General features: G+C 36.8%; 1 protein-coding gene across 1 annotated transcript; it reads right to left on the reverse strand.

The window, feature by feature from the left end:
• Positions 1–1,748: 1,748 nt before the first annotated feature.
• LOC149811509 (uncharacterized) lies at positions 1,749–26,768 on the reverse strand. The gene is made up of 5 exons (XM_089993797.1): positions 26,184–26,768; positions 23,772–23,822; positions 2,602–2,735; positions 2,229–2,329; positions 1,749–2,144 (listed from the first exon to the last, which is right to left on the reverse strand). The coding sequence occupies exons 1-5, from the start codon at positions 26,616–26,618 to the stop codon at positions 1,966–1,968; spliced, it is 900 nt and encodes a 299-aa protein (XP_089849923.1). The 5' UTR covers positions 26,619–26,768; the 3' UTR covers positions 1,749–1,965.
• Positions 26,769–27,980: the final 1,212 nt, after the last annotated feature.

Consider the following 27,980-nt stretch of genomic DNA (forward strand, 5'->3'; position numbering starts at 1 on the left):
GATTAGGCTAGATCAGATTAGGTAGGATTCAGTAATAACTAGATCTGAACAGACTCTGACCCATTTGCATCCCTAGCCTGAACAGACATTGAACATTTTTGGCCAGATACACACCTAAATGATGGTTTTAAGCTGATTGAATATATAATATCCAGATCCAGTTGAGACATGAGGATCCAGTCAACTCTGAATCTGCTGAGGTCAACCACTAAATAGCCCAGGGAAGGCAAAAGACATGGAAGTAGGAATGTCAATGGGTCAGGTTTGGTTCAAACCTAGGTGGAACCAGACTTGGACTAGATTTTCGGGTATGGTATCTGGTCTGGACCCAGGTCTAATCGGGTATATTATAAGAGAAACCATACCCGGATCTGACAAGAACTAGATAACACTCATTGAACATTCTCTCTCTCTCTCTCTCTCTCTCTCTCTCTCTCTCTCTCTCTCTCTCTCTCTCTCTCTATATATATATATATATATATATATATATATAGTGTGTGTGTGTGTGTGTGTGTGTGTGTGTGCATATGTTTGTGCATGCATGTGTAGTTCTTTTGTAGTTCATTTAGTATACACACGTTGACATTACATCATTTTCATGTTTAAATAGGGTTCTCAAGAATAATATAAATCAATAGTCTATAATATACCTACATTAAATGACAAAAAAAATGTAGCATTTTATATCCAAATAACTCAATCCCAAGCATGTCTCCAAGGAAATGAATCATAATGGGCATATCTATGGAGTCTAATTAAACTAGGAGTGCCTTTCATTTTCTGCTACTTGAATTTATTGTTTTATGGATCTGACCACTGTCACGTGATCTTCATGGTCGTTTTTCTAGGGACATATATGAATGCAAACTAAAAAAATAAATGATCCACAATACATGAATTTTGGGGTTAATATTTTGTGCTATTTAAGGCATATAACTATTGACCTGAAAATCACAGGTTCAAGCTTTATCAATTCAATTTGACCACATAGATGTGTTCAGCATGGTTTGTCTGCTAAGGATCAAACCTTGGATTATGTTATTTTGAATTAAAAGTATGATTATTTGAGCCGTGAATGCATTATAGGCCGATGATTTTTGAAGCTCTTAAAAAACCTGCTTACATCACAAACACATTATTCAAAACTCACTTTCTACTAAACAAACCTTGTAAATCACATCCATCCATAAAGTATGATCTACAACAAAATAAAGTTAAAAAAAATATGAAAAAGGTGATTTGTACTCAATAGTTCCATGCCTTCAATAGCACCAAATATTAACCCTCAAAAAACATGTTTTTAAGAAAAAAAATCATAGTGAACACATTTACAAGGTCTGATCGAGTAAATGCAACTGCCTTTTTAATCAGTAATATGGTAATGCTATTTTTTTTTCTTGGTAGGTACGAAGACGGTTTGGTGCAAACTCGTGCAGGCTAACACTGGTTAGTCCGTGCGACAGACTGCACACTGATGCCTCTCTCTCTCTCTCTCTCTCTCTCTCTCTCTCTCTCTCTCTCTCTATATATATATATATATATATATATATATATATATATATATATATATATATATATATATATATATATATATATATGTAGACCAATTCAAACTTGTAAGAGACTTTCTTCGGACAAAGATCGATGACGACGAAGAATTGATGATACTTGTTCCTACTATGACGGGCAAATTTTAGGTCAGGCTGTAGTTGCTTGACCCCAGTTTAGTTTTGCCTGAACTCAAATTAAGATTGAAGCCTTATCACTCATACATTCATAACAATGAACATGAAACCTCTGAACCTTCAAATCATTCACATGAACAACAAAACTTCCTCTTGTATGAATAATTTATACGGAAATTGATTTTCCAGTTGCTGTACGATTTTGCTTTTCAACAAAATTCAATCATATTTCTTCTTTTCTTTAGCCTCCAACTAAAGCTATTGTGAATGCTCACGTGGATCAAACTTCTATCCTATCAGCTGCATTGTCTTCATCATCAGAGCTGAGTTCTCGCCTGGAAATCATATTCATAAATGTACGCCGGGCATGACCAACTGCTCGAGATGTTCTCTTTGCTGCTCCTGCAACCACAGGCTGCAGGGAATTGATGGGAAAGCTTGCATGTTCTTGTATTATAGCTGCATTGCACAAATGAAATCAGCTATTGTAATGAGAGAAAGAGAGGATGCAAAAGTGGAGGCACTCAAAACCCTTTGACATACAAAAAGTTCGGTCCCGTGCCAAAGCACCAATCTGCCGTATTCCAGCTTCTGCAGCTTGCACTGCCTGTGCTGACTTTGTCACACCGTCGGCGATCTCTCGACTACGCACCCCCCAAAAAATACATTTATCAGATGCAATATGAAAATTAATCAAGAAAAATGTAAATGGTGTTGATGACATGTTGCATTGTTTTCTCTCATTGTATAAGTGCCAAATAGCTAAATGCAAGGTTATTTGAATTATCCAATACAAACAACAGTATACTATTAAGGAAAAGGAAAGAGAAACAACAAGATGGGTTGGTGATTTTTCACATCAAAAGAAGGAAAGTGCCAACCACATAAGCCCAAGCCATTAGTTTCACTTTCGTACCTTAGATCACTCAATTCAAGAGTAAGATCACTGATTTCCAACCCTGAAAGCCTGATAGCAGCCATAGTACTGGGTAGCTCCTCACGAGCCGCGTCTGCCAGCTTTGCTAGAGATGTTGCAGCTCTCCCCATTGCCTAGAAGGGAAACGCTGTCAGCTTTTGGCTGTAATTAGTAATAGGCAGAGAGAGAGAGAGAGAGCATTAAAATGTAGCAATACTGCAAGTTTGATAGATCATTTTGGATGCATTCCTTCGATCCATTCGATACCATGGCTTTTAAGAATTATTTTTACTAGATTGATTGCACCAGGGATTTCAACATGAGAACCCATAGTTATGATCCCCCACCTTGGGAACCAGACTTTTAGTTACTTGATGGCAATTGTGTACATTTTGAGGGAAGCGAAAAAAGAAATAACCTAATAAAAAGATTTGAAGAAATCGAGATATCAACAACAGAACAAGAAGTGAACAGAACAAGGTCAGTATGAGCACTCACAGCACAGTAAAAAGTAAAAACTGATGATAACCATGGTCACATAAGCATAGTGAAATTAGACCACTGAATATAACAGAACTGAATTTTTTAAATACTTATGTTCTTTATAGGAATGTGATTCATGAACTATGACAGAGCATAATGATGTTTTTATAATGCAAATGGTTCAAGCCAGCTTACAAGGCCCTTGGATCCTCATGATCAGAAACCCACATCCATGGAGGACTACGGTGATATTGAAATCACCAAGACCATCAGCTACTTGTATTGAGAGTTGAAATTTTCAATAACAGTTAATAATAAACAGATACCTCAAAAGCTCAATAAACAACCAATTGTCACAAAATAATTTAAAAAGCCAACTAATCTCAAGATAATGCATCTTCTGAGTTCTGACCATAATGAAGTGAACCAATTTGTCCGTATGGGCCTTAGAATGACAAGCCAGTTGAAGCAAGGTATCCTTTTGGTCTTCACTTCCCATTTTCCACGGAAAAATAATGAGTTCATGCAATTATAACTCGCTCTGAAAAATAATGACAAAAGACAGGCATCTGAATGAAAAACCGAGAAGCACACGTAATAGTAGACATACTCATCATCATCCAAAGATAGGATGTATTATGCAGATAGGAATTTATCAATTTGCATCACCAAAACAAGATAAACTTTCCAAACTAAATCAGAAGACTGGACAAGTGGACATTAAATATATATATATATATATATATATATATATATATATATATATATATATATATATATTGGTGCTATTGAAGGCACATAACTATTGAGTATAAATCAGGGTTACCGGAAGTACTATAGGACCCGGAGAAGCGTGAAACATGCTGGGAAGCGCCATATTTAAATGGGAAGCATGCTCCCATTTAGGGGAAGGTCACTTTTATGTTTTTTCCTTTTTTTCTTCTTCTTCCGATTTTTTCCTTCTCTTTTTTTTCCCTTTTTACTTCTTCTTCCTGCTTTTCCTTGTTTTTTTTCTTCTTACTCATGTTTCTCTCTCTCGGTCTTCCTGATTTTGCTATAGTTTATGTTTTTCAGTTATATTATATATTTTGTATTTTAGTTATTATAATATGTATATTCTTCTGTGTTTGTAATGAATATATAATCTGTTTGACTGTTTTTAAGTTATATTTTTGGTTGACTGTTTCTGAGTTATATTCCTGAGTTATATAATTTATATTTCTGGTTGTCTGTTTCTGAGTTATATAACTTATATTTCTGGTTGTCTATTTCTGAGTTATATTTCTGGTTGACTATTTTCGAGATATATTTTCGAGTTATATAACTTATATTTCTGGATAACTGTTTCTGGGTTATATTTCTTGGGAGAATTTTAGTCTTATTTATGTGATTTTTCATTTTCCTTTCAATTCCTACTCACTTTACCTTCAAATCCTTGTTCACTTTCAGTTCGCTTCTCTTCTCACTTCCGAGATGACGCATGGCTCGCTTCTAAGTCGTCTCGCATTTCCCGTTTTCTAAAATTTTTGATGTACCTCGCTTTCCGCTTCTGCTTCCAAAATCACTTCCCGCTCCCGCTTTCCAAACTGACAACTCTGGTATAAATCAGCTTCTTTTCATATTTTTTAGATGTTTTTTGGTTGATCAAACCTTATGGATGTGATCTACAAGGTTTGTTTTTATAGAAAATGTTTGAATCATGTAATTGTCACATGTAAGCAGGTTTTTTAAGGGATTCAAATATCAACAGCCCATAATGTACTAAAATTTCACAATTCAAACAATTGTATTTTTAGATTGAAATAACATGATCCAAGGTTTGACCCTTAGAAAAAAAACCATGTTGAAGACATCTATGTGATCAGATTGAGTTGATAGAGCTTGAACCTATGACTTCTAGCTCAATAGCACCAAATATTAACCTTATATATATATATATATATATATATATATATATATATATATATATATATATATGGGTTAAAGTTTGCTAAAATAGTTTGTATATGCAAACGACTTAGCAAACTCTTTTTTTTTGTCCAAGTGACCCCATGGATATGATCTAAATACTGTTTTTAGTGGGAAGCAACTTTTGAACTGCCGGAATCCGACCTGTGTACGGGGTTTTTTAGTGATGCAAAAATGGATGGTTGTAAATGCATTGATTTTTTCTGACTAAAAAAAATGTTTTTTCGATGAAAAAACATGATTCAAGGGTTGTTTTCAAGGTTGTCAGACTAGGAAGCAGAAGCAGGAAACGATACGGGAAGTGAAAGTGTGCATTTAGGAAGCAGGAAGCGAAGAATAAAAAAACAATATAAGAATTGAATGAGAATAAAAATGAAACACAAATAAAAACTAAAATAAAAGTGACTTCTTAAATTTTATAATTTTTTAGTGTAAGAATTAAATTTTTAACAAAATCTAAAAATGATGACTTCCAATTTAGAGAAAGCACATGGAAGTGAGTGAGAAGCGTGAAAACACACACATAAAAAACATGAAAAGTAGAGTGAAAAACATATAAAAAGAATAGATGAAGCGTGTGGAAAGCATAGAAGCGTGGGAGAATCAATATTCTCGTTAAGTTTCGAAAGCAAGGAATATCACGCTTCCGAAGTGAGTTTCCATGAAGCAAGCTTGTAACGACCTTGACTGACCCTCGTAAAAAAAGTGATTTTTTTTTTAAACAATTGTAGAAACCTACCCAAGGATCCAATATACCAAACCACAAATCATACAGTGCATTGAATCAACTGAAGAATAAATCAAACTTTATTTATTTATATCAAAGAGTCAAACAGACTATAACATCAAAATCGTCTATATCAATAGAGCTACCTTGTTAAAAACCAGAAACCAGTCATAAGGCTCGCAGTCTCCAGCTAGCTAGTCAGGACATCACTAAGCATCTGTGCCAGTAAAACAGTTTTAAGAAAACGGGTATAAACCGTAATCCTTTGTACGAATCCCTCTAAAAATCCAAACAATAAGAAAATAGTATAAATAAATTCATGCATAAATTTTATAGGAATACCACAAACAATTAACTTACTACAATCAACTTACCATCCAAGCATTTAACCAAATATCATGCAGAAACAAATATTATACAAAACCAAATATGCATAATGCATGAACTAATGCTGAACAATAAAAATATGCATGATTCAATGATATGCATGAATAACTTATTAAGTTATTTTTCAAAGTTGCTTTTGCATGCATGTCTCTATTAAATGCACACAAATTTAATTTTCATTTTTCTGTAAACCCTCATATACTCAAAACGGGCACAAATTCTTGAAGTCCAAGTTAAGTTTTCAGTTGTAGCTTGACACATAATTTGTATTTTATTACTGGGTTCCACACTTGTTTCTCGGCCGATATAAAAAATCAACACCATCCATCGAAATATTAAAAATCAACATCTAATGCCGAGACATCAAGAAAATCAACATTCACTGACGTCGATTTCTTGGTATACCAATAACTACAACTGATTCAACAACACCCCAAGGTAAAGTGATTGAATCTCCTTAAAACCGTGGTCAGGAGGTGAACCATCATATCGAGTTTAGGGACACAATCGTACACAAAGTTTTAGTATCCTCACGATCTTCTATGACCACCATCCAAGATTCTCACACTGTAGAAGGGACATCAAGGAAGAGATTGATTACGCTGTTTGGTCTCTTTTACCTTTTAAATAATTTTAAGTTCTTTACATAAGAACCGTTTTGCAAATCAACATGCAAAACCAACTTCGGGCCCTGACCCTCATAATTTAATAGTGCAATTAACTTTGGAAAACCAATTAATTTTCATAAATAAATTTTACAATGCCTAAATAAAATCAACAACAATTTGAGCGACACACGTTCTTGGCCTACATAGACTGTAGCGTTTCACATTTGACCACATCTTTGCAAAATTTCAGTGAACATGCAACATACATTGTTTCCAAACATGTTCACAATGCATATGCAAAACACACAAAATGAATGCACATTAAAACAAAAGCATACGCATGTGAATACGATGTTTGCAAAACACACTATTCATGATCAATTCCATGCATAATCAACCATACATACATATGATCATAGTCATGCAAACATTAAATAAATTTTAGATTCATGCATATAATATACACAATTGCAGACTGATCAAATCAGGATCAAGATTATGTATCATCTCAGAAAGAATACATACATCAATCTTAAACATATACATGACCAAACTCATGTACTCAATCAACCTATGTAACAGGGATTCGGCTAGCAGGGTGTCGCACCCGCGTCGACGCGACTCGAAGCGGGTGCGGTCAACCCGACCCTGGGTGCATTGACCGCACCCAGGGTCATTTCGGTCCAATTTTTTTTGGATTTTTTTTTTAAAAAAAAAATTGCCCTATGAAATACTGTTGGAATAAGAAAATACTGTTGGTCTTTTTCTCTCTTTCTATTTTTCTAGGGCAAGAAAATATTGTTGGAATCAGAAACATCACGATTTACAAGACTACTTCTTTGGGTAAAAATTCATACCGGCCAGGCGTTCAAACTAAAATCTACCACCCTTGTCTTACTCAACAAAGTTGGACTACAAAAGCCTCACTGCTCATGCGTCTTAGATGAGACCACCATCTCGGCCACCCATCTTCAAAACCAACGGTTAAGATCGAATTGGACTCGGCCTTTCATGGACAAAGACCACACCAAGCAGTCATCATTGATTTGATTCTTTACTTATTCGTAGAGGCACCGTGGCATTCTCTTGTTGGTGTCAGATATAAAAAGACTGACAACCCAGATTTATTTTCAAGTGTAATTGATGATGGCTATCTTTTAGCAGCCCAACCAACGCGCAAAATCTCTTGGAACGACCTGAAGTTCTTCCCCTCAACATCTTTTTGTGAAGAGCTAATAATAATGGCACGAAGAATTATTGGAGATTCTCTGAGTGAAAGTATTCATTGCCATCTGTCTCAAAGGTTTGCATATCCCAATCCCATGCAGGTTGGGTCCGGATCGGCTGCAATCACATGGCACAAAATTTGTGCATTAAGCACTGATTGCCTTGGGCCCCACAACTGACAGGCCCTGTCCCTAAGATAGAGGATGATCAAGTACTTCGTGCACAAATATTTGTGTCCAAACCAAGTCCGACGGATTGACACCCCTAACCACCAATGATGGTTGTGATATGTAGACTTGGGATTGAACTAGCTTAATGGACATGGGCCTAGCAAATTGTCCAACAACGTTTAAGTTGGGTACGGTGCAATGACGTAGAGGGCACATGTTTTTTTTTTATCCTTTTCAGTTGGGCGTGGCTCGAAGACAGAGTGCATATATTGATTTGACGGATTTGGGGCTCAAGCTTGACTGGTACCAGACCTAGGACTGAACACTATTGAGCCTAGCCAACCTGGCATAGAGATGGTTTTTTCCCTAGTCCTGAAAAATCCTTGGAGGCGTCCACACAAACGATAGATGCGCGGAAGCCCTTTCAGTGCGTCCTGGGGACGCAAAATGGGTGTCCACCCCCTTATATATATATATATATATATATTTACATTTTTGCCCCTGCCGCACCCCCGCACCCGGGTTTTTTGGAAGTGCCGAATCCCCGCACCCGCACCCATGTGACATAGTAATCAACTATGCAGAAATTTCTACCAAGCCAACAATTGGGATTGATCCATGTACACGATCAAAATCATGTACATGGGTCGGCTACGCTGAAAAACATATGTTTTCAACATGTTGGCTGATCCATGTACATGATTGAAACCATGTACATGAGTAGGCCAAACCACAATCCAGCATGTACCAGCCTTGCTGACTGATCCATGTACATGTTCACATACATGGACATGGGTCGGCCAAACCAAAAGCACACGTGGACCAGCCTGCTGGCTGATCCATGTACATGTTCACAAACATGTACATGGGTCGGCCAAACCTGTCTACACTGCTATACACACTTGTCTGCAAATATGTGCTAAACTCGCTAAAAAGCTGAACATAAACATATGCGCATACATTATCAGGAGTCAAGGACAAATTCGAATCAAAACAAAATGATTCAATGCATAAACATGTAACTAGAACATATATGAATCGAAACAACATGAACATGTACTCGGCAGATCTGAAAGAAAATAATACAGTTAACATATGATTCGACATATTTGAACGAAACAACACGTACATGTGTTCGGCAAATCTAAACTGAAACAACACTTACCAGTGTTTGGCAAATCTGAAAACAGAACATGTACATGTTGTTCTGGTTCATATCAGATCCAGAACAACACACATGTTGTTCGGCAGATCTGGTCCTGCTGTTCGGCAGATCTGATCCGGAACATGTCGACAAATTTGATCCAATAAAGTGCAGACATGTGACACAGCGGATCTGAATCAGATCTAAGTCAAAACGGTATGAGCAAGAACTCGACAGATCTGATCCATATCAGAGGGTATGTAAACTCGGTAGATCTGATCAGATCTGCATGCATATACTCGAAAAATCTGAATAAAAACATATTTTTTTAAGATGCATAATTTTTAGATGTATATGTATGCAACTTATATAGTCTGAAACAGTAAAGCCTACTCAGATGCATATGTATGCACACGTTACGTTTGAAACAGTAAAATATATTCAGTTGTATGCATGTAAAAAAGACTATCAGATTTGAACATATGTGTATATATACGGTATGTATTGGCAAAAACGAGATTCAACAAATCTGAACCATATTATATTTTTCGAGACTGGCTAAAAAATACCATTGCACATGGACTGTACATACATATTCAAATATATGATCAAGAAGGTTGACAGACCTATATATATTTATTTATATATATTCAGCATGTATGATCATTACAAAAAAAATCGCCAACATATATTCAATGGCGTGAACGAATAAAAATCAATAAATCTGAATGTATGCAGTCATATGCATATGCAACGAAATTTGAAAATCGATATGCCTATCCTTGAGTACAAAAATCATCAAATCTAAATATGTATAAGCATATATATATATTTAGATGCATAAACCAAGAAATCGACGTGTATAATTTCAACTTGTTTTTATGCATAAGAGAAATCGCCATTCATACAAATAAATCTACATATTCATATACATAAATGAAATCAGATTTCTCTTTTCCCTCTAATACCTATACATAAACCAATTTATACGTACTTTCTAGCCCGTAAGAATTTAGAGAGAAACCCATACCTTGATCGAAGTTCGGAGAAAAGATCGAAAAAATTGATGGATGCCTTAGAAAAACTATTCTTTTCTTTTTCTTCTCCTTTTCTTCCTTTATTTTCTTCTCTCTCTTAAATTTTCTCTATGTCTCTCTCAATACAATTTTTCCTTCTCTCTTGCTCTTCTCTATCTCACTCTCTCTCTAACTCTCTTTCTCTTTAGAACACAAGTTCTAGAGAAAAGGAGAGACTAACCCTCTTTTTATATATTGTTTCTAATATTTTATTTATTTATTTTTATTTTCTTTAATAGTTTCTAGATAGGGGTGATGTCCCCTCTAGAACACCTTAGAGAGTAGAGTTCTACAATGTGGAACTCTACCTTTTCTAGATATTTCAATTAATTAAAATTTTATTTAATTATTTTATTTAATATTCTAGAGAATATTCCAGAGGGTGTCACCCCCTTCTGGAAAGCCTCTATAGGGTAGAGTTTTACCCCAGGTAGAGCTCTACCAAATCCTATTTTGAATTTAAAATTGATTTTAAGGTTTTAAAATAGACATAGATAGATTTCAGATCCAGATCTTGATCCAAGATCTAAATCCACTTGGATCCTACCTAGACCAAATCCTAGTCAATATAGATCTTTGGTTGGATCCAGATCCATATTAACTTGGATCAAACAGAGTGAATCCAGTTTGATCCAATCTAGAAAATTGTCAAAAATAGAGGCCGATCAATTTTGAAAAATGTGATTTTCAGGCCAACCGTAATCCGATTTTGGAAAAATAGGTCGCCAACGCTATCAGTATTTCAAGACGGATCTAACGTCATACCTGATTTTCGCTTCCGAATTTTGCCTCAATTTAACCTGAATTTTGTTTGAATTTAAAGGTTAAAAACCAAAATTTTCTCAAATTATAATGATCTCAACTAGGCCTTGTCAGTGGGCTCTAGGCCACGCCCAAACCCAACTGACATCACCTAAAAATAATATATATTTTCATGATTTTATTGATTTAAATAAATATATAATATAAATTTTTTTTTTGAATTTTAAAATCATGGAAAAATACGCGATATCACAAAGCTTCTTGCCTATCTAAGATGCTTCCGGTAACTCTGGTTGTTTCCCACTAAATCTAGTATGTTGAACACATCTACGAGGTGAGATTGAGTCAAAACAACTTGCATCGTGAGATTCCAACTAGATTGTACCTACAATTGGCATACATATACACACGTACTAGAATATGAGAACTAGAGTGTGAACCGAGATTTTCATGATTTTTTTCTTTTGTGTTTTTTCTTAAATCTGAACATACAAATGTGATATACATGTTTAGTTTTAAGGCATGAAAAACGATGGTTCATAATTTTTGTAAATATTCAAGCATCCAAAAATCATTTTTTTCATCAAAAAAGCATGATCCAATAGTCAATTTCTAGCAAATGGGTCATGCTGAACACATTTGCAAGGTCGGATTTACAGAAAAAAGTATCAGAAATGCCTAGTTCACACTCTAGTTCTCATATTCTAGTGGCATATATATATTTATTTATATGGTAAAATATTGGCTACCCTCAAGTGTACGGTATCCTCTAGTAGAAATAGCCTATTCCATCACTTTTTCTTGATTTTTTTGTGGATCATGCCTGCAGATATGATCTATCCTGTTTGTTTGGTCAAAACATGTTTTAGATCGTCCAATCACATTGTATAAATGGATTTTTAAAGGCTTCAAAATTCAGTGGTCCACAATTTGTAAAAAGTTCATGATTGTGGCTACCCTCAAGTGTACGGTATCCTCTAGTAGAAATAGCCTATTCCATCACATTTTCTTGAATTTTTTGTGGATCAAGTCTACAGATGTGATCTATCCTGTTTGTTTGGTCAAAAACATGTTTTTAAATCATCCAATCACATTGTATAAGTGGATTTATAAAGGCTTCAAAGTAAACAACCATGCTGGATGCATCCGTGGGGTCAAATTAATGAAATAAAACTTGCACTTGTGGGTTTTAGCTAGAGTATGGTACACCAGAGTGTAGCCATTGCCAATCTTTTCCACACACATATATATAGGGCCACTAGGATATGTTAATTGGAAATATGTGAATGGAGTATGAACTAGGAATTTTTAACACTTTTTTTGCAAATCCAACCCTGCAAACTAAGTCACAGGGACTCGGCAAAACAGGTGCCGCACCCGCATCGACGCGACGCGACACGGGTGCGCGTGCGGTCAACGCACCCAGTGTCATTTTCGTCCACTTTTCGACATTAAAAAAAAAAATCCACGATGAAAAGGAGGATTAGGGCAAAAAAAAAATTTTGCCCTAATCTCTCCTCTCCCGCTCAACTCGAGCTCTCTCCTACCGACGCCACCTCCTAGGCTCCTCCTCTCCTTTCGCAGGTACGTACCCTCTCTCGCTCTCTTCTTGTGTCGGCAGGGGCGGGGCCGAGCCCCCCCCTCTCACTCTCTTGTTGGGTCGGCAGGGGAGGGGCCGAGCCCCCCCTTTCCCTTCTCGCTCTCTTGTTGGGTCGGCAGGGAAGGGGCCGAGCCCCCCCCTCTCGCTCTCTTGTTGGGTCGACAGGGAAGGGGCCGAGCCCCCCCCTCTCGCTCTCTTGTTGGGTCGGCAGGGGAGGGGCCGAGCCCCCCCCCCCCTCTCGCTCTCTTGTTAGGTCGGCAGGGGAAGGGCCGAGCCCCTCCCCATTCTCGCTCTCTTGTTGGGTCGACAGGGGAGGGGCCGAGCCCCCCCTCTCGCTCTCTTGTTGGGTAGGCAGGGGAGGGGTTGAGCCCCCCCCTGCTCCCTCTGTTTTTGGTAGGGGAGGGGTCGAGCCCCCCCTCTCGCTGTCTTGTTGGGTTGGCAGGGGAGCCCCTCCCCCCTCTCGCTCTCTTGTTGGGTCGGCAGGGGAGGGGCTGAGCCCCCCTGCTCCCTCTATTTTCGGCAGGGGAGGGGGTCGAGCCCCCGTCCCTGCTCCCTCTTATTTCAGGGGAGGGGTTGAGTCCCTCCCTGTTTTTGGCAGGGGAGGGGCAGATCCCCCCTCCTTGCTCCTGATTTTATATATATATTTATTTATTTATTTATTTATATCAAGATAATGTCTGTATAATTGATTTGAAATTTTAAATGTATTTTTTTTGTGTTTTCAGGATAAAAATGACGGATAAAGGGAAAGGACTTGTGTCATCCTCATTCCAACATGTGAGTTCTGCTGCTAGTTTTGCTGATAGTTGTAGTGGGATTGATGATGTGGGGCCACTATGGGTACATGTAGATAAACTTGCAAAAACTGGAGAAGGAGGTGGTGGAAACAAGAGATTTCGATGCAAGATCTGCGAAAGAGATTTTGTTGGGTCTTACACAAGAGTGAAGGCTCATTTGTTGAAGATATCAGGACATGGCATTTCAAGATGCAAAAAAGTTGATGAGGCAATCCGAAGACAATACAAGAAAATACAAGAAGAATATGAGAAGAGAAAAACAATGGTCGATTCTTGTGCAGTTAGTGTGCCATTTGCAAGCCACCAAGAAGATGCTGAAAAGAAAAGAAAAGTCAATATAGGAGGTAGAGGAATGATACAAGCAGCATTCAATACATATGGAAGAGAATAATTAAATAGAAAAGTTGGGAGATATTTTTATTCTAGTTCACTCTCATTTAATGCGGCTAGAAATCCTTATTGGAAGGATTTAGTAACATCCTTGGCAAATTGTAATTTGAGTGGCTATGTGCCTCCAAATTTAGGAAAAATACGAACCACACTTCTTGCAGAAGAGAGGGCAAATGTGGAGAGGTTGCTGGAGATTAAAAAATATTCATGGGAGCAAAATAAAGTTTCTATTGTGTCTGATGGATGGACAAATATTCAAAGGCGTTCACTGATCAATTCCATTGCTTGTTCGCTAGTGGCCCAATATTCTTGAAAGCAGTTGATGCATCTGGGGAATATAAAAATGCAGAGTATTTGAAGGGATTGTTTATAGAAGTCATAAAAGAAGAGGGTGATCAGAAAGTGATATAAATCATTACAGACAACGCATCAGTTTGTAAAAGTGTAGTGTTCAGTTTGGAGAGTGAGTACCCTCATATTTTTTAGACTCCCTATGTAGCACACAGCTTAAATCTGACCCTAAAGAGCATCTGCAACCCCAAAGAAGAAGAAAATTCACAAGCATATGCTTTATGTTCATGGATTGAAGATTTAGAAAGAAATGTCAAAAGCATTAGAAATTTTGTTGTTAACCACCATCGTGCTAATGCTATATTTAATAGGCATTCTGACCTGAAATTATTGAAGGTCGCTGAAACACGTTTTGCGTCCATCATTGTGATGGTGAAAATGATTAAAAGAGTAAAGAATGCTTTGATTAACATGGTGACTGATGAAAATTGGACATTCTATCGTGTTGATGATGATATCAAGGCTCAAGAAATTAAAAAATTCATTCTTGATGATGAGTTTTGTGACAGAGTGGTATACTTCTTTCAATTTACGCAACCTATTTGGGAAATATTAAGAGAAGTTGATAAGGATGAACCCATGTTTCACAGAGTTTATGAAATGTGGGATAATATGATTGAAAAAATACAAGCTATAGTTTTCAAGCATGAAGAAAAAAAATCCTGCATTGGACGATTCAATTTTTTTTAATCATATTCATTCAATTTTAGTTAGAAGATGGGATAAGAGCAACACTCCTTTGCATTGCATGACATATTCTCTTAATCCAAAATATTATGCAAATAAGTGGCGGGCTAGTGGTATTGGTCATGTCCCTCCAAATTTAGACCCAGAGCTATCAAGACATAGAAATATGTGTATAACAAGACTTTTTTCAGAAGCATATCTTCTACATCAAGTCACACAAGAGTTTGGAAAATTTTCATCTTCGAGATTATATGAACCGACATTATTCGCGAGAGAAGAGGATAATATAGATCCTATCACATGGTGGTCAACATTTGGATCAGAAATACCTCTTCTTCAACGTCTTGCATTAAGATTGTTATCGCAGCCTGCTAGTTCATCTTGTTGTGAAAGAAATTGGAGCACATATTCTCAAATCCACAACATGAAGATAAACAAATTCACCAGCAAGCGTGCAGAGGATTTAGTATATGTTCATTCAAATCTTCGATTACTTTCGCGAACCAATGATGAATACAGGTACTAATTTGCTCTCTTAGTTATTTGATTATTTCTTAGTTTTTTATTTAAATATACTTGTATTGTATTTAACATTTTCAAATTGGGTTTGTAACGCAGACAAGGAACATCCAAATTTTGGGACGTAAACCCAGAAGAGTGTGACTTTGAGGGAGAGCATGATTTCAACATAACAAACATGGATTTAGCTGAGCCCAGTATTCCTTTTAATGATGCATTTGATAATAAAGAAGAAAATTATTAAGATCATTTACTTCGTCAGGATATACTTTGGTATGTAATTTAGTTCTTTTCTGCTTTACTTATTTGATTGATATTTAGGTTGATTTATGTAATTGCTTTACTTATTTGATTGATATTTAGGTTGATATATTGCATGAATAATGATTGATGAATGATATTATGACAATGTTAATTGTTAAAGCTTCAAAATTATATATATATATATATATTTTTTTTTTACATTTTTGCCCCTGCCGCACCCCCACACCCTAGGTTTTTTAAAGTGCCGCACCCCCGCACCCATGTGACATAGCCTGCAAATGTATTCGGCATGGTCCATTTGCTAGGAATTAACTATTGGATCATGTATTTTCGATGGAAAAATGCGATTTTTGTATGCTTGAATATTTACAAAATTTTTGAGTCATTGTTTTTTCAAGCCTTAAAAGATCCTTCTTATGCATCATAATCGGATGATACAAGAGTCTCTTTCTATATAACCAAGCATCTAGATCACATCCGTATGGTAAATTTTAAGAAAATAATAAAAATAAAAAAACCCATGAAAATTTCGGTCCATACTATAGTTCACATATTCTAGTCTATGCCAGAGTGACACACCCAAATGGGCCTGTGTCACTGATGACACATGCAGACATGATGTTCAACATATTTTGAGGCACGAGACATTGATGGCACACTCCAAAACATGTCAAACTCGTGTCTTAAGCACTACAGATTAAAAATAGATTTTTTGAAAAAAAAAAGGTCTATGTGATACTTGGAGAGAGAGAGAGAGTAAAAAGGGAAATGATGTGGAGAGAGAGAAAGAGAAAGTCAAAAAAGTAAATGACATCATTCTTTTCACTAATGTTTTTTTACAAAATCTACAATATGATTTATGAGAGAGAAAGAGAAAGAAAAAGAGTCATCTCAATCATTGTCAATATATTTTTTTTATTAATATCAATATGCTTTCATAAGTATTAGATGAAAAAGCCTTTTTAAAGAAGCAATAATAGAATATATATATATATACATGTGTCGCAGTATTTTACTTCTGAAATTTTTTTTGAACTCGTGTCGCACACGCGTATGTACCCATATCATTTTGACATAGATTTTAGTGTGTGTATGTGCGTCTATATATATATATATATATATATATATATATATATATATATATATATATATATATAGAGAGAGAGAGAGAGAGAGAGAGATTATGCTGCCCCTTTTTTCGTTAGGTCACGTTAGGACCCTTTAAAATTTATAGTTTTAGGTGTTTTATGATAGATCTGAACCATTAGATGTGTTTATCATTGCTTATAAACTAATAAACAAGTTTTATTTTGAATTGATTTGATGTAAAAATGTGAATATTTTATCATCAAATTTTAGTGCAATATCAACCATTGATTTTTTTACCTCTTTAAAATACACATCTGAGCATAAAGATGCTTAAGAAAAAGCATGTTTTATATTGAATAAACAATGATAAACACAACTAAAGGTTCAGATCTAGCATAAACTACCTAAAACTATGATATTTGGAGGGTCCTAACGTGACCTAACAGAAAAAAGGGGCAGCAAAATCCCCATTCTCATATATATATATATATATATATGGGTTAACAGTTGCTACAATCGTTTGTATGTACAAACGACTAAGCAACTTCCATTTGTTTTATTTTTCTGTCCAAGTGACCCCATGGTTGTGATCTACATGCTTTTAGTGGGAGTGGGAACCAGCTTTGAATCGCCAAAATCTGACCTGTGTACAGGTTTTTCTGGAGATGCAAAAATCAATGGTTATAAATTCACTGATTTTTTCCGACTCAAAAAACATGTTTTTTTGGTGATACATTCTTGGTAGGGCTGGTTGTTTAAATCCACACTTTTAAACCTGAATTGAGAAACTTTTGAACCATGACCTTGATGCTTGTTTCAGGCCATATATCGACCTTTTCAATCTGCAAACATATTCTTGACTATCATGCTCACAATACCCTTGAGGTTGCTCCATATATATCTCTTCTTTCAAATCCCCATGTAAGAACGCATTTTTGACATCTAATTGATTTAAAACCCATTCATGTTGCAAGGCAAGAGATAACACTACTTTGATGCTTCCCATTTTGACCATCGGATTGAAAGTTTCATTATAGTCCAGACTATATTCCTACGTGAAGCCCTTTGCAACAATTCTTGCTTTAAATCAATTTGAATTTGACTTTATATACCCATTTTGATCCCACTACATTCTTGTCACTTGGTTTTTTCACAATATCCCATGTTCAGCAACTATCTTTGGTCTGACTTGGCTTCTACAAATGTCCTTGGCTCAGAATATTTCTCTATTTTTCCCAAGAAGAGTTGATGATCAAGTGAGAAGTTATCATAACTTACCCATCTATCAATGGGAAGTCTGACGGTATGTAATGTTGCTGGTACTGATGAAATAAGTTGATCACTCAACCAAGGTGAATAAATATTTGGCCTTGTTGTTGTACTATGCCGCAAAAGGGATAGACATAGGATAGATCCTAGAATTAAGTGGTGGGCACTGAAAGGAGCTAAACAAGGAATGTTTGTAGAGCAGGTAGTTAAGGAAGTTGATTGGTGTCTCGAGGAGGATTCAGAATCAATGTGGAATAAGATAGCGGGTGGTATGAGAAAAGTAGCTAAGGAGGTATTGGGTGAGTCTAAAGGCGGTGCACCACTAGGTAAGGATACATCATGGTGGAACGAGGATGTCAAATTAGCTATTAAGGTTAAAAGAGAGTGTTATAGAAATCTAAGTAAGAGTCGTGATAATGAGAATTTGGAGAAGTATATGATAGCAAAGAAGGAAGCTAAAAAAGTTGTTCGAAACGCGAGGGCTAAGGTATATAAGGAGGTTTATGACAAGTTGGATACCAAAGAAGGCGAGAAGGATATTTATAGGCTTGCAAAGATGAGAGATAGGAAATCGAAGGATTTGGGTATGGTTAGATGTATCAAAGATGAAACGCAAAGGGTTTTAGTCAAAGATGAGGAGATTAAGGAGAGATGGAAAGATTATTTTGATAAGCTATTTAATGATAGTCATGCTCAAGATCTTGGAGACTTCTCCATTCCTTTTCATGAGATAAATCGTGACTTCATGCGCAAGATTCAAAAGAAAGAAATTGCAGAGGCTTTGAAGAAAATGAAATCAAGAAGGGCAGTTGGCCCAGATGGTATACCTATCGAGGCTTGGAAATGCTTGGGAGAGAAAGGTTTAGAATGGTTGACAAATCTTTTTAACTTGATTTGGCGAACAAATAAGATGCCTAATGAGTGGAGGAAGAGTACTTTGGTGCCTTTATATAAGAATAAGCGTGATATACAAGATTGCACAAACTATCGTGGTATAAAACTCATGAGTCATACTATGAAACTTTGGGAGAGGGTGATTGAGTCTAGGTTGAGGAAGGTTGTCATGATATCGGAGAATCAATTTGGTTTTATGCCTGGAAGATCAACTATGGAAGCTATACATCTTCTTAGACAACTTATTGAAAGATATAGAGAGAGGAACAAAGATTTGCATATGGTTTTTATTGATTTAGAGAAGGCATACGATAGAGTACCTAGGGACGTTCTCTGGTGGGCAATGATGAAGAAAGGTGTTTCTCTCAAGTACATTAGTATAATTAAAGATATGTATGAAGGAGTAGTAACCAATGTCCGCACTTGTAGAGGGGTGACAACCAATTTTTCGATAACGGTTGGGTTACATCAAGGATCTGCTTTAAGCCCTTTCCTATTTGCGATAGTGATGGATGAGCTTACGAGATCAATTCAAGAAAATGTACCGTGGTGTATGTTGTTTGCTGATGATATTGTTTTGATTGATGAGTCTAGAGCTGGGGTTAATGCTAAGTTAGAATTATGGAGACAGACATTGGAAGCTAGAGGTTTTAAGTTGAGTAAGAGTAAGACTGAATATATGGAATGTCGGTTTAGTAAGCAACGAAGTAGTGATGGGAGTGTAGTGAAGCTTGGTGAGCAAGATATACCGGTGAATGATTATTTCAAATATTTGGGATCCATCATTCAAAAGTATGGAGAAATTGATGGAGATGTAAATCATAGGATAAAGGTTGGGTGGATGAAATGGAAAAGTGCTACTGGAGTGCTGTGCGATCGTAGAATGCCATTGCGGTTGAAGGGAAAGTTTTATAGGACGACTATTAGACCCGCTTTACTATATGGTATGGAATGTTGGGCTGCCAAGAGACATCATATTCAAAAAATGAGTGTAGCTGAGATGCGGATGCTTAGATGAATGTGTGGAAATACAATAAAAGATAAGATTCGGAACGAAGAGATACGTAAGAAGGTAGGTGTTGCACCCATTGAAAATAAGATGCGAGAGAATCGTTTACGGTGGTTTGGACATATTCGGCGAAGGCCTAATGATGCTCCAGTTAGAAGGTTGGAGAAATGGGAAAATATATTAGTTAAAAGAGGTCGGGGTAGGCCTAGGAAGACTTGGATGGAGATGATAGGAAAGGATATGAATGCTTTGAACCTCACCGAGGACATGGCGTTGGATAGAAATGATTGGAGGAAAAGGATTCATGTGGAAGACCCAAAATGAATTTCTTTTTTGGTTCATATCGCTGACCCCAATTGTTTTGGGATGAAGGCGTAGTTGTTGTTGTTGTTGTTGTTGTTGTTGTTGTTGTTGTACTATGTTTCTTAACTGTTTTAGAGAATTTCTGAAAAGAGTGCTCATCGAAGACAACATTTTTGGAACTATGAATGCACTTGTTTTCAACATCAAAGCACCTATATCCATCATAATCATCAGCATATCGTACAAGTTTGCAGCCTAGTGCCTTGTTTGCAAACTTGTTTCACATGTCTTTATCAATGTGAACATAGCATATACACCCATATGCCTTCAAAACACCATATTTTAGGTGAGATCCATTCAAGACAAAATATAGAGATTTGTGATCAAGAATGTTCATGGGAAGCCAATTAATGATATATACAGCAGCGTGAAAAGCCTTTGTCCATAGATAGAAAGGAACATGTCCTGCATGCATCATAAACAAAGCACTCTCAACAATGTGGCGATACTTTCTCTCGACAATGCCATTTTATTGGGGAGTATGAGGTCAAGATAATTTACGTTTAATTCCATTTTCTTGCAAGAAATCAGAAAATTCTTTTGATGTACACTCACCACTCCCATTACTTTGGTACTTAACTATCGAGGATGAAAACTGAGTTTGAACCATGACCTGAAATTTTCGGAATAACCCAAAGACTTTATATTTATTTTTCATAAAATAAATCTAAGTGTATTGAGAATAATCATCAATGAAAGAAACATAATGTCAACTCCTAGATAATGAAGGTACGACGCAATACCCTAAACAATAGAATGAGTAATCTCAACGGATTTGGAAGCTTTGTTATTCCAAGAAATAATAGGTAACACATGACTCTTGCAGACCTGACAACTTGGACATAAGGCCGAATCCACATTTAATTTGAAAATCAAGCCTTCAAACTCTAGATGATGAAGAAAATTCTGATTATAATGACCAAGTCTAAGATGCCACAAATTTGGCTTATTACAACCCAAAACTTTATGATCACTATGAAGCAAAGACTTTGATTCTGAAAGACTAGATGATGACTCTTTATGTGGAGCTTCCTGGTTTCCTCGAGTAGCAGCCAACGGATCCTCGTTGAAGACATACATCCTCCCACGTCGCTCACCCTCAACGAACATCTTCTTTATGTGAACAGAAGAGGGTGTAAATACAACGCATGACATGTCATCAACAAGTTGAGAGACAAAAATGAGATTTTTCTTGATATTAAGAACACATATAACATTATTCAAATTTAATGACTTAGAATTCAACAAGGGAACAAAAACAGTATTGGGTGATTAACACCATCTCCAGTAATGACCCGACCTTGCCTAGAATATGGAATCAAAGTAGAAAATTTACTTGCATCGCCTGTAGTATAATTGGCTGCCCCTGAAACTCAAATTGGATAATGCAGCAATCAATAATTCTTTTTCATTTGATCCCTTAGATGAACTAGTTGGACTCTTCGCCTGGCTAGAATTCTTGTCATCTGAATTATATCTAGGATCGTCTTTAAATTAGCAGTTCACCTTGATGTGCCCCTTCTTTTTACAAATGAAACAGGTGGGCACATTTCGATTTCCAGCCTTAAAAGGTTGAGCATTAGAAGGACGAGAAAGAATGTCTCTCCCCCCTCTACCTCTACCATATGCACCACTGTTCTTCAACAATAAGTCCATACAATCAATACATGTTGATTTTCTCCAAAATTGTCTCTAGTACTCTCAGTTAGGCTCTTCATGCTCATCTCATACTGAAGCAGTTTTGGCCTGAATACATCAAAAGTGAGAAGCTCGAGCTGACATATAAGAGTAGTGGATAAGACATGGAACTCGGCACCCAATCCATTCAGAGTCTAAAATACTTTATCTTTATCGGATACTTCATGCCCGATCATAGCAAGTTGATTCGTAATATTCTTCATCTTGTTGAGGTACTCCATTACACTTAGGGCCCCTTTCTTCAGATTCTAGAACTCTCTCTTAAAAAACAACACTCTTGACTTTGAAATATGAGAGTATGTGAGTGCAAGCAAGTTCCATAGCTGACTGACTGTGCAATCATTTGGAACACCAATTAATACCTCTTGTGATAGGGTGGAGGTAATGTACGCTACCAAGGCTTGGTCACACCGCATCCAAGACACATAGTCAGGATTCTTGACTAAAGAAGAAGTTACCACTCCTTTATCATCTTTTCATTCATGGACAATTTAGATGTCTTGCAAGATCCCGACTCCAAATAAAAAGTATAATTTGTCTTTTCCAAATCAAATAATTGGAGTTAGAAAGTTTTTCAAACACTAATTGAGGAAGAAAGTTGGAAGATAAGGTCAGATTTGTGTTAATATCCATCTATTAAATGTTAATCTTAAACGCAAAGGGAAAGATATCAAAATAAGAGGAAACAGATCCAAAAGGAAAAGGAAAAGGAATACTTTGATTTCTAAAGATCACCGTTTTTTTTGGAAGGTTGGAGGAAAATTAACTCTGCAATATAAACACCTTTTTTACAGACTGAGTAGCTTTTGCCGATCTGATAGAACGCATCGGATCTGAGATCTGAACTCTATTTCACGATTTTCAAGAGATACAATAACCCCAAATTAGTTTGGGTCAATTAGGGCACGTTTCCCAAAGTGGGACGTGTCCTAAGAGAATCCAAAAGGTAAAGAACAGATGCAGACCAGATGTTTCTATAATAAATCAGGATTTTACTGCAGATAAGAAAATATTTTCAGAAATCAAGAAAGAGAGATATTGGGTTTTCAAGAAATAGATAGATGATCCATAAAACAAGGAATAGGGATAGATAGAAGAAAGAAAAAGGGTGTGGATCTGATTTAGAAACCAAGAAACACCTTTAGATTGAAGAGGAAGATCTTGAGGGACACTCGTAGCTGAATCTATCCCTTAACCATGCAAAAAATTAGTGCATCAATGTGAATCGAACCCTAACTCAATCATCCAAGAGAGAGAGAACTTGAGAGAAGAAGGGAACTTTTCTTCAAAGAATAGAGGTTGCACACATTGAAAATTGTGCCCTCTTGTTTTATAACTTCTTATATTTTATATTGGACATATATGCCCCTCATTAGGGGTTACAACAATATTACAATGAAAAGGTAAATATGTCAAGGAATTTTACAACTTAAAACATAACAGCCCACGTACGGATCTTGGATCCTAATGATCTGATTCATTCCACATGTCTTAACATATACTAAATAGCATTTAAATTATATTTTTAAACATGTTTTCTGCATAAAACTGGGTTGAGAAAATTATGGAGCATTCTTTTTTAGCATAGCCCCTCCATCTAAATTATATTTTATGTCAATGCCATTGAGAGAGAGAGAGAGAGCTATACAACTACAACTCTGAGCAAGAAGTTGGTCCTTCAAACTTACATATAATGTTGGAATCGTTGCAACTACCAAGCTTGTAAATGCTATAGATGTCTGCAAGAAAAGAAAAAGTAGAGCAATCAGCATTCAGTTTATAGGGCTAAACATACATATGTACACACACACACACACACACACACACACACACACACACAGAGAGAGAGAGAGAGAGAGATCCACATACACCGCATAATATGCAAACAAATTTAAAAATATTCAATCCACATCCAGTAATATGTTAAGTAGAATTTAAATTTAAATTTATGGGATTCTGTCTTCAGCACTTGTAAAGCCACAACGTACAGGTCATATAGGTATCAAATTCAATCCCCATTCTAATATAAAAAAGAAATTAGTTAGAAGGAGGAGATTCAGTAGCCATATTATGTACATACATTTTCTCAAAAGGATACGAAAACATAATATGGTCCAGAGTGAGAAGCAATAGCGATTATCATACAGTTTCATAAATAATGGAAGAATATGTGAAAAAGGATATTCAGGCAATTCATTATATCAATTCATGGATCATCCCCACTCTCTGTTCCTATCAAAGCAGGATGACATCAAAGGGGAATTAATACAGCTGGCCAAAATTAATTGAGGATATAGAAATTCATGGAAATTTATAAAAATCACACAAGCAATTGCATCTAATGAGACAAATGACATGAAGTTCTACAACAGAAAAGATGATGCAAGTCAGTAAGGAATGATTAATCAAGAAAAGTGACCTTGCAAACTAAATGCATAAAAAAACAGTCTTCCTCTCCTGTTCAGCCATCAATCTTTTTCAAGTAAAGCTTAGTTATAACAGCAAAAATCTTAAACTAAAGCTGATAGTAATGGATTATATCCCTAAACAATCTTTTGAAATAAACTTCTATATTCTCCATACAAATAGTTGGGAAAAAACACACTTTTTGTAGAAAGGTTCAAAATTTGCAAATGCATAGATAACGAGATCCAATGATCATGCATAGATGTTGTGCCCCATGTGAATTACGAGATCCAATGATCATGCATAGATGTTGTGCCCCATGTGAATTACCAAGTACTGTTCCACATACATGCTTCATAATCTAAAAGGCAATTTTTTACTATACGATATTTATACAAAGAAAAATTTTACAGACACAGCTAGTTATATTTGCTTTTCCGAGTGTAATACATGGTTGATATTGGAGGTCCTATACATGTAAATGTACTAACTTTTATAGCTGGAATAAATACATGATGGGACATGTATCAGGCTAATATCTAATGAGTCTTATTGTGTCCATGATTTTTGAAGTGCTTGTGTCAACATACGATGGAAACAAAACAAAATTGCCTGCTTAAACATATGTACGATACAAACTCATTCTTAAAGTAACCAAGTTTGTTTTGAAAATGTTTCTTGTTCTTGCAATTTTTTTGGTCTTCCCAGTGACATCCTCGCTCCAATGCTTCAAAAAGGAAATTCCAACTTGTTAAGAAATAAGAACTGTAAAGTTGTTTTAGTTTGCAAGAGTTTGATACCAGATACCAATCATTGCAAACATCAACCTTGTGGCTTCATAATAAACAAGCCTTGGCTGATGTTGCCAGTCCAATGTCACCAAACTTGTTGACAGTATTTCGTTGCAATTACATCTTACCGTTCTGTTTCAACTTCTTTTTTACTCCACTCCTCTATCTTATATTCCAACATTCTGAACAACAGCTTACTGAAGTACCAAAGCAGATAGCTAACCTCTGTCTCCCAATTTAAGTGTCATTCCCTTAACATCCTAGACATCAACCTAATCATAGAAGGAAAACTAACTATAATAGAAAAACACCAACAACCACATCCTTCAAATCTCAAGAAGCTTCTTGACAATGGTACCATCATGGGTAGCAAAACATAACCATGAACAATTGAACTCAACAAACTCACTGAACAAGTCTCCAATATTTGAAAAGAATCACGGCAACTACATCCACAATTATCATGCAATTCAATCCTCCACTAAACAAAACTAGAATACACAACAAATTCCTCACCCCGACCAAAGATCTCCACAATTCGTTTCCCAAAAAGCTTGCAACAAAATGATATTGAATCCTATGAACCAAAAAAAAAGGAAAAGGAGAACTACCAACTATGAAGTAACCAAAATATAACTGATTCACAGAAGATTTAAACAATCCCACAAACTCAAATCCCATCAAAAGCAAACATGTAACAGTATTGAACCAACTAAGCCAAAAACATGACAAGGGGAGCTTTCAACACTCCAAATAAGCACGATGTCAACACAAAAAAAAAAGAAAATTTTGCAAAAAAAAAAAAAAAAATCGTAGCTCAAAAACTCCCAGGTATTTTTAGCAAAGAAATAGAATAGAAAAAGGGCTTAAGAAGCAGGAAGAGTGGCAAAGGAACTCATATACCGTGCAGGCAACAAAAGCCAAGAGAAAGAACGCCTGATCGCCGAGGCTCAACCGAGACGCCCGCAAGTAAACCGGCACGTTGGGGCGGCCGACCTCCACAGTGAATTTCCTCTCATCAGAAACGCCGATTTCTTCGTGTCCCTCTTCGGCGCTCGCCTTCGAGTCAACGTCCGCGTTTTCTCTGCCATCTGAAGATGGGTTCTCCCCAAAACAAAAAGCCACCCACTTTACCGATCGGCGACTCGAATTCACGGCGAATTCTCCGGCTGAATGCCTCAGAATTCCGGTCGAGAAACCTGTTATCAGAAGAGGACCCCTTCTCTGCCTCTCTGAAATCGAAGACCCATCTCGTTTTGAGGGGAATAGTGAAGAGTGGTGGCTGAGGTAGCTCGGCGATACTGATATGGATGGTGTACAAGGTACCAACGAAGGCATATCGAGAGAGAGAGAGAGAGAGAGAGAGAGATTTGCAGAAAACTGCTAACCAGACAACAGGATGTTTTCGATCAGCATGGTGAGTGAGAGAGAAAAGGGTGACAAGATCGAAACGGGAGATTCATGGAGGATTATGCGTGAGGCACACCCGCAACCAGAGAATCCCCGGGCTTCATTAATGAGGATTCGATCTACTATTGGCATCCACTTTGAAGCAAGTTGGACGACACACGTACCAGAGAACTATAGCGAGGAATGATGGGTGTCAATATTCGGTACGAACGATGGTACCATTATATCGAGTCGAAAATAATACAAACTATACTATGTCACATGGGTACGGGGTGCCTATGTCACATGGGTACAGGGTGCGGGTTTGAGAGGACACAACAAATTCAAAAATTATCGGTATCAGGTACGTATATATAAAGGGAGAGAAGGAGAGAAATGCGTAGCTGCTTAATCCTTAGCTACCTCAATCAAAACTCAATTGCGCTGGCTGTTGAATCTTATTTCGATCCAATGACCAGCAGTTATGATATTTAAATTAAAAAAAAAAAAACCTTTTACATGCCCTAACCTCTCCCACCTGTGCCCCATCTCCCGTCTCCTCCCTCTCGTTTCCCACCCCTCTCCCACCCGCGCCCCTCTCTCTCCCACCAGCACGCCGGAACCTCGCATGTTGCCGGAGTTTTTGGATTCTTGTTTCTCTTTTGAGTCTCTCGTAGAGTGAAGCCTTCGTCCTGCAGAGCGAGCCCTCTCTATCACGCCCCTCCCTCTCTCGAGCCCTCTCTATCACTCTCACCACCCTCTCTCACTCTGCAACTCTCTCTCTCTCTCTCTCCAACCCTCTCACCTCCTTCTCTCTCCCTCTCCAACCCTCTCGTCTCCCTCTCTCTACTGATTTTTTGCTTAATTATGGTCTCAGTCGATAGGGTTTCAAATTGTTTTCTTTTCGTTAACTGCTTTTTTGCTTCATTATGATCTCAGTGAGAATAATTTCGTGAAATTGGAAATCGATCTTACTTTTGATGGGTATATGTGTGCCTACGATTATTGGAAATCCCGGTTCAACTCACAATAGACCTAAAACTAGGGGTGTCAACGGGTTGGGTTTACCCGAACCAAATATTATAGGGTTCGGGTATGGTGATAAACAAGAAAACCCGATTAAGACATGGGTCCGGACCCAAGGTCTGATTAATATATGAACACCGGTTTAGTTTGAGAAGTTTTATACCAGACTTAGACCCGACCCGAGTTTCGATTAAGACCCGCAATTTTTCAATATAAAAATGATAAAAAATATGGTTTTACAAGGTATGGTCCCGGTCTGGTTCATGTAGTTATTATTGGGTCTGA

The sequence above is a fragment of the Nuphar pumila genome, chromosome 17 (genome assembly GCF_984573655.1).
Source record: "Nuphar pumila chromosome 17, dmNupPumi1.hap1.1, whole genome shotgun sequence".
Lineage (NCBI taxonomy): Eukaryota > Viridiplantae > Streptophyta > Magnoliopsida > Nymphaeales > Nymphaeaceae > Nuphar > Nuphar pumila.

Coding starts and splice junctions, on each gene's coding strand:
- LOC149811509 (XM_089993797.1), bottom strand. CDS start 26,618: ATGCCTTCGTTGGTACCTTGTACACCATCCATATCAGTATCGCCGAGC. Junction 23,823..26,183: donor TGGCTTTTGTTGCCTGCACG/GTATATGAGTTC, acceptor CTTTTCTTGCAG/ACATCTATAGCATTTACAAG. Junction 2,736..23,771: donor CAACGATTCCAACATTATAT/GTAAGTTTGAAG, acceptor TTTCCCTTCTAG/GCAATGGGGAGAGCTGCAAC.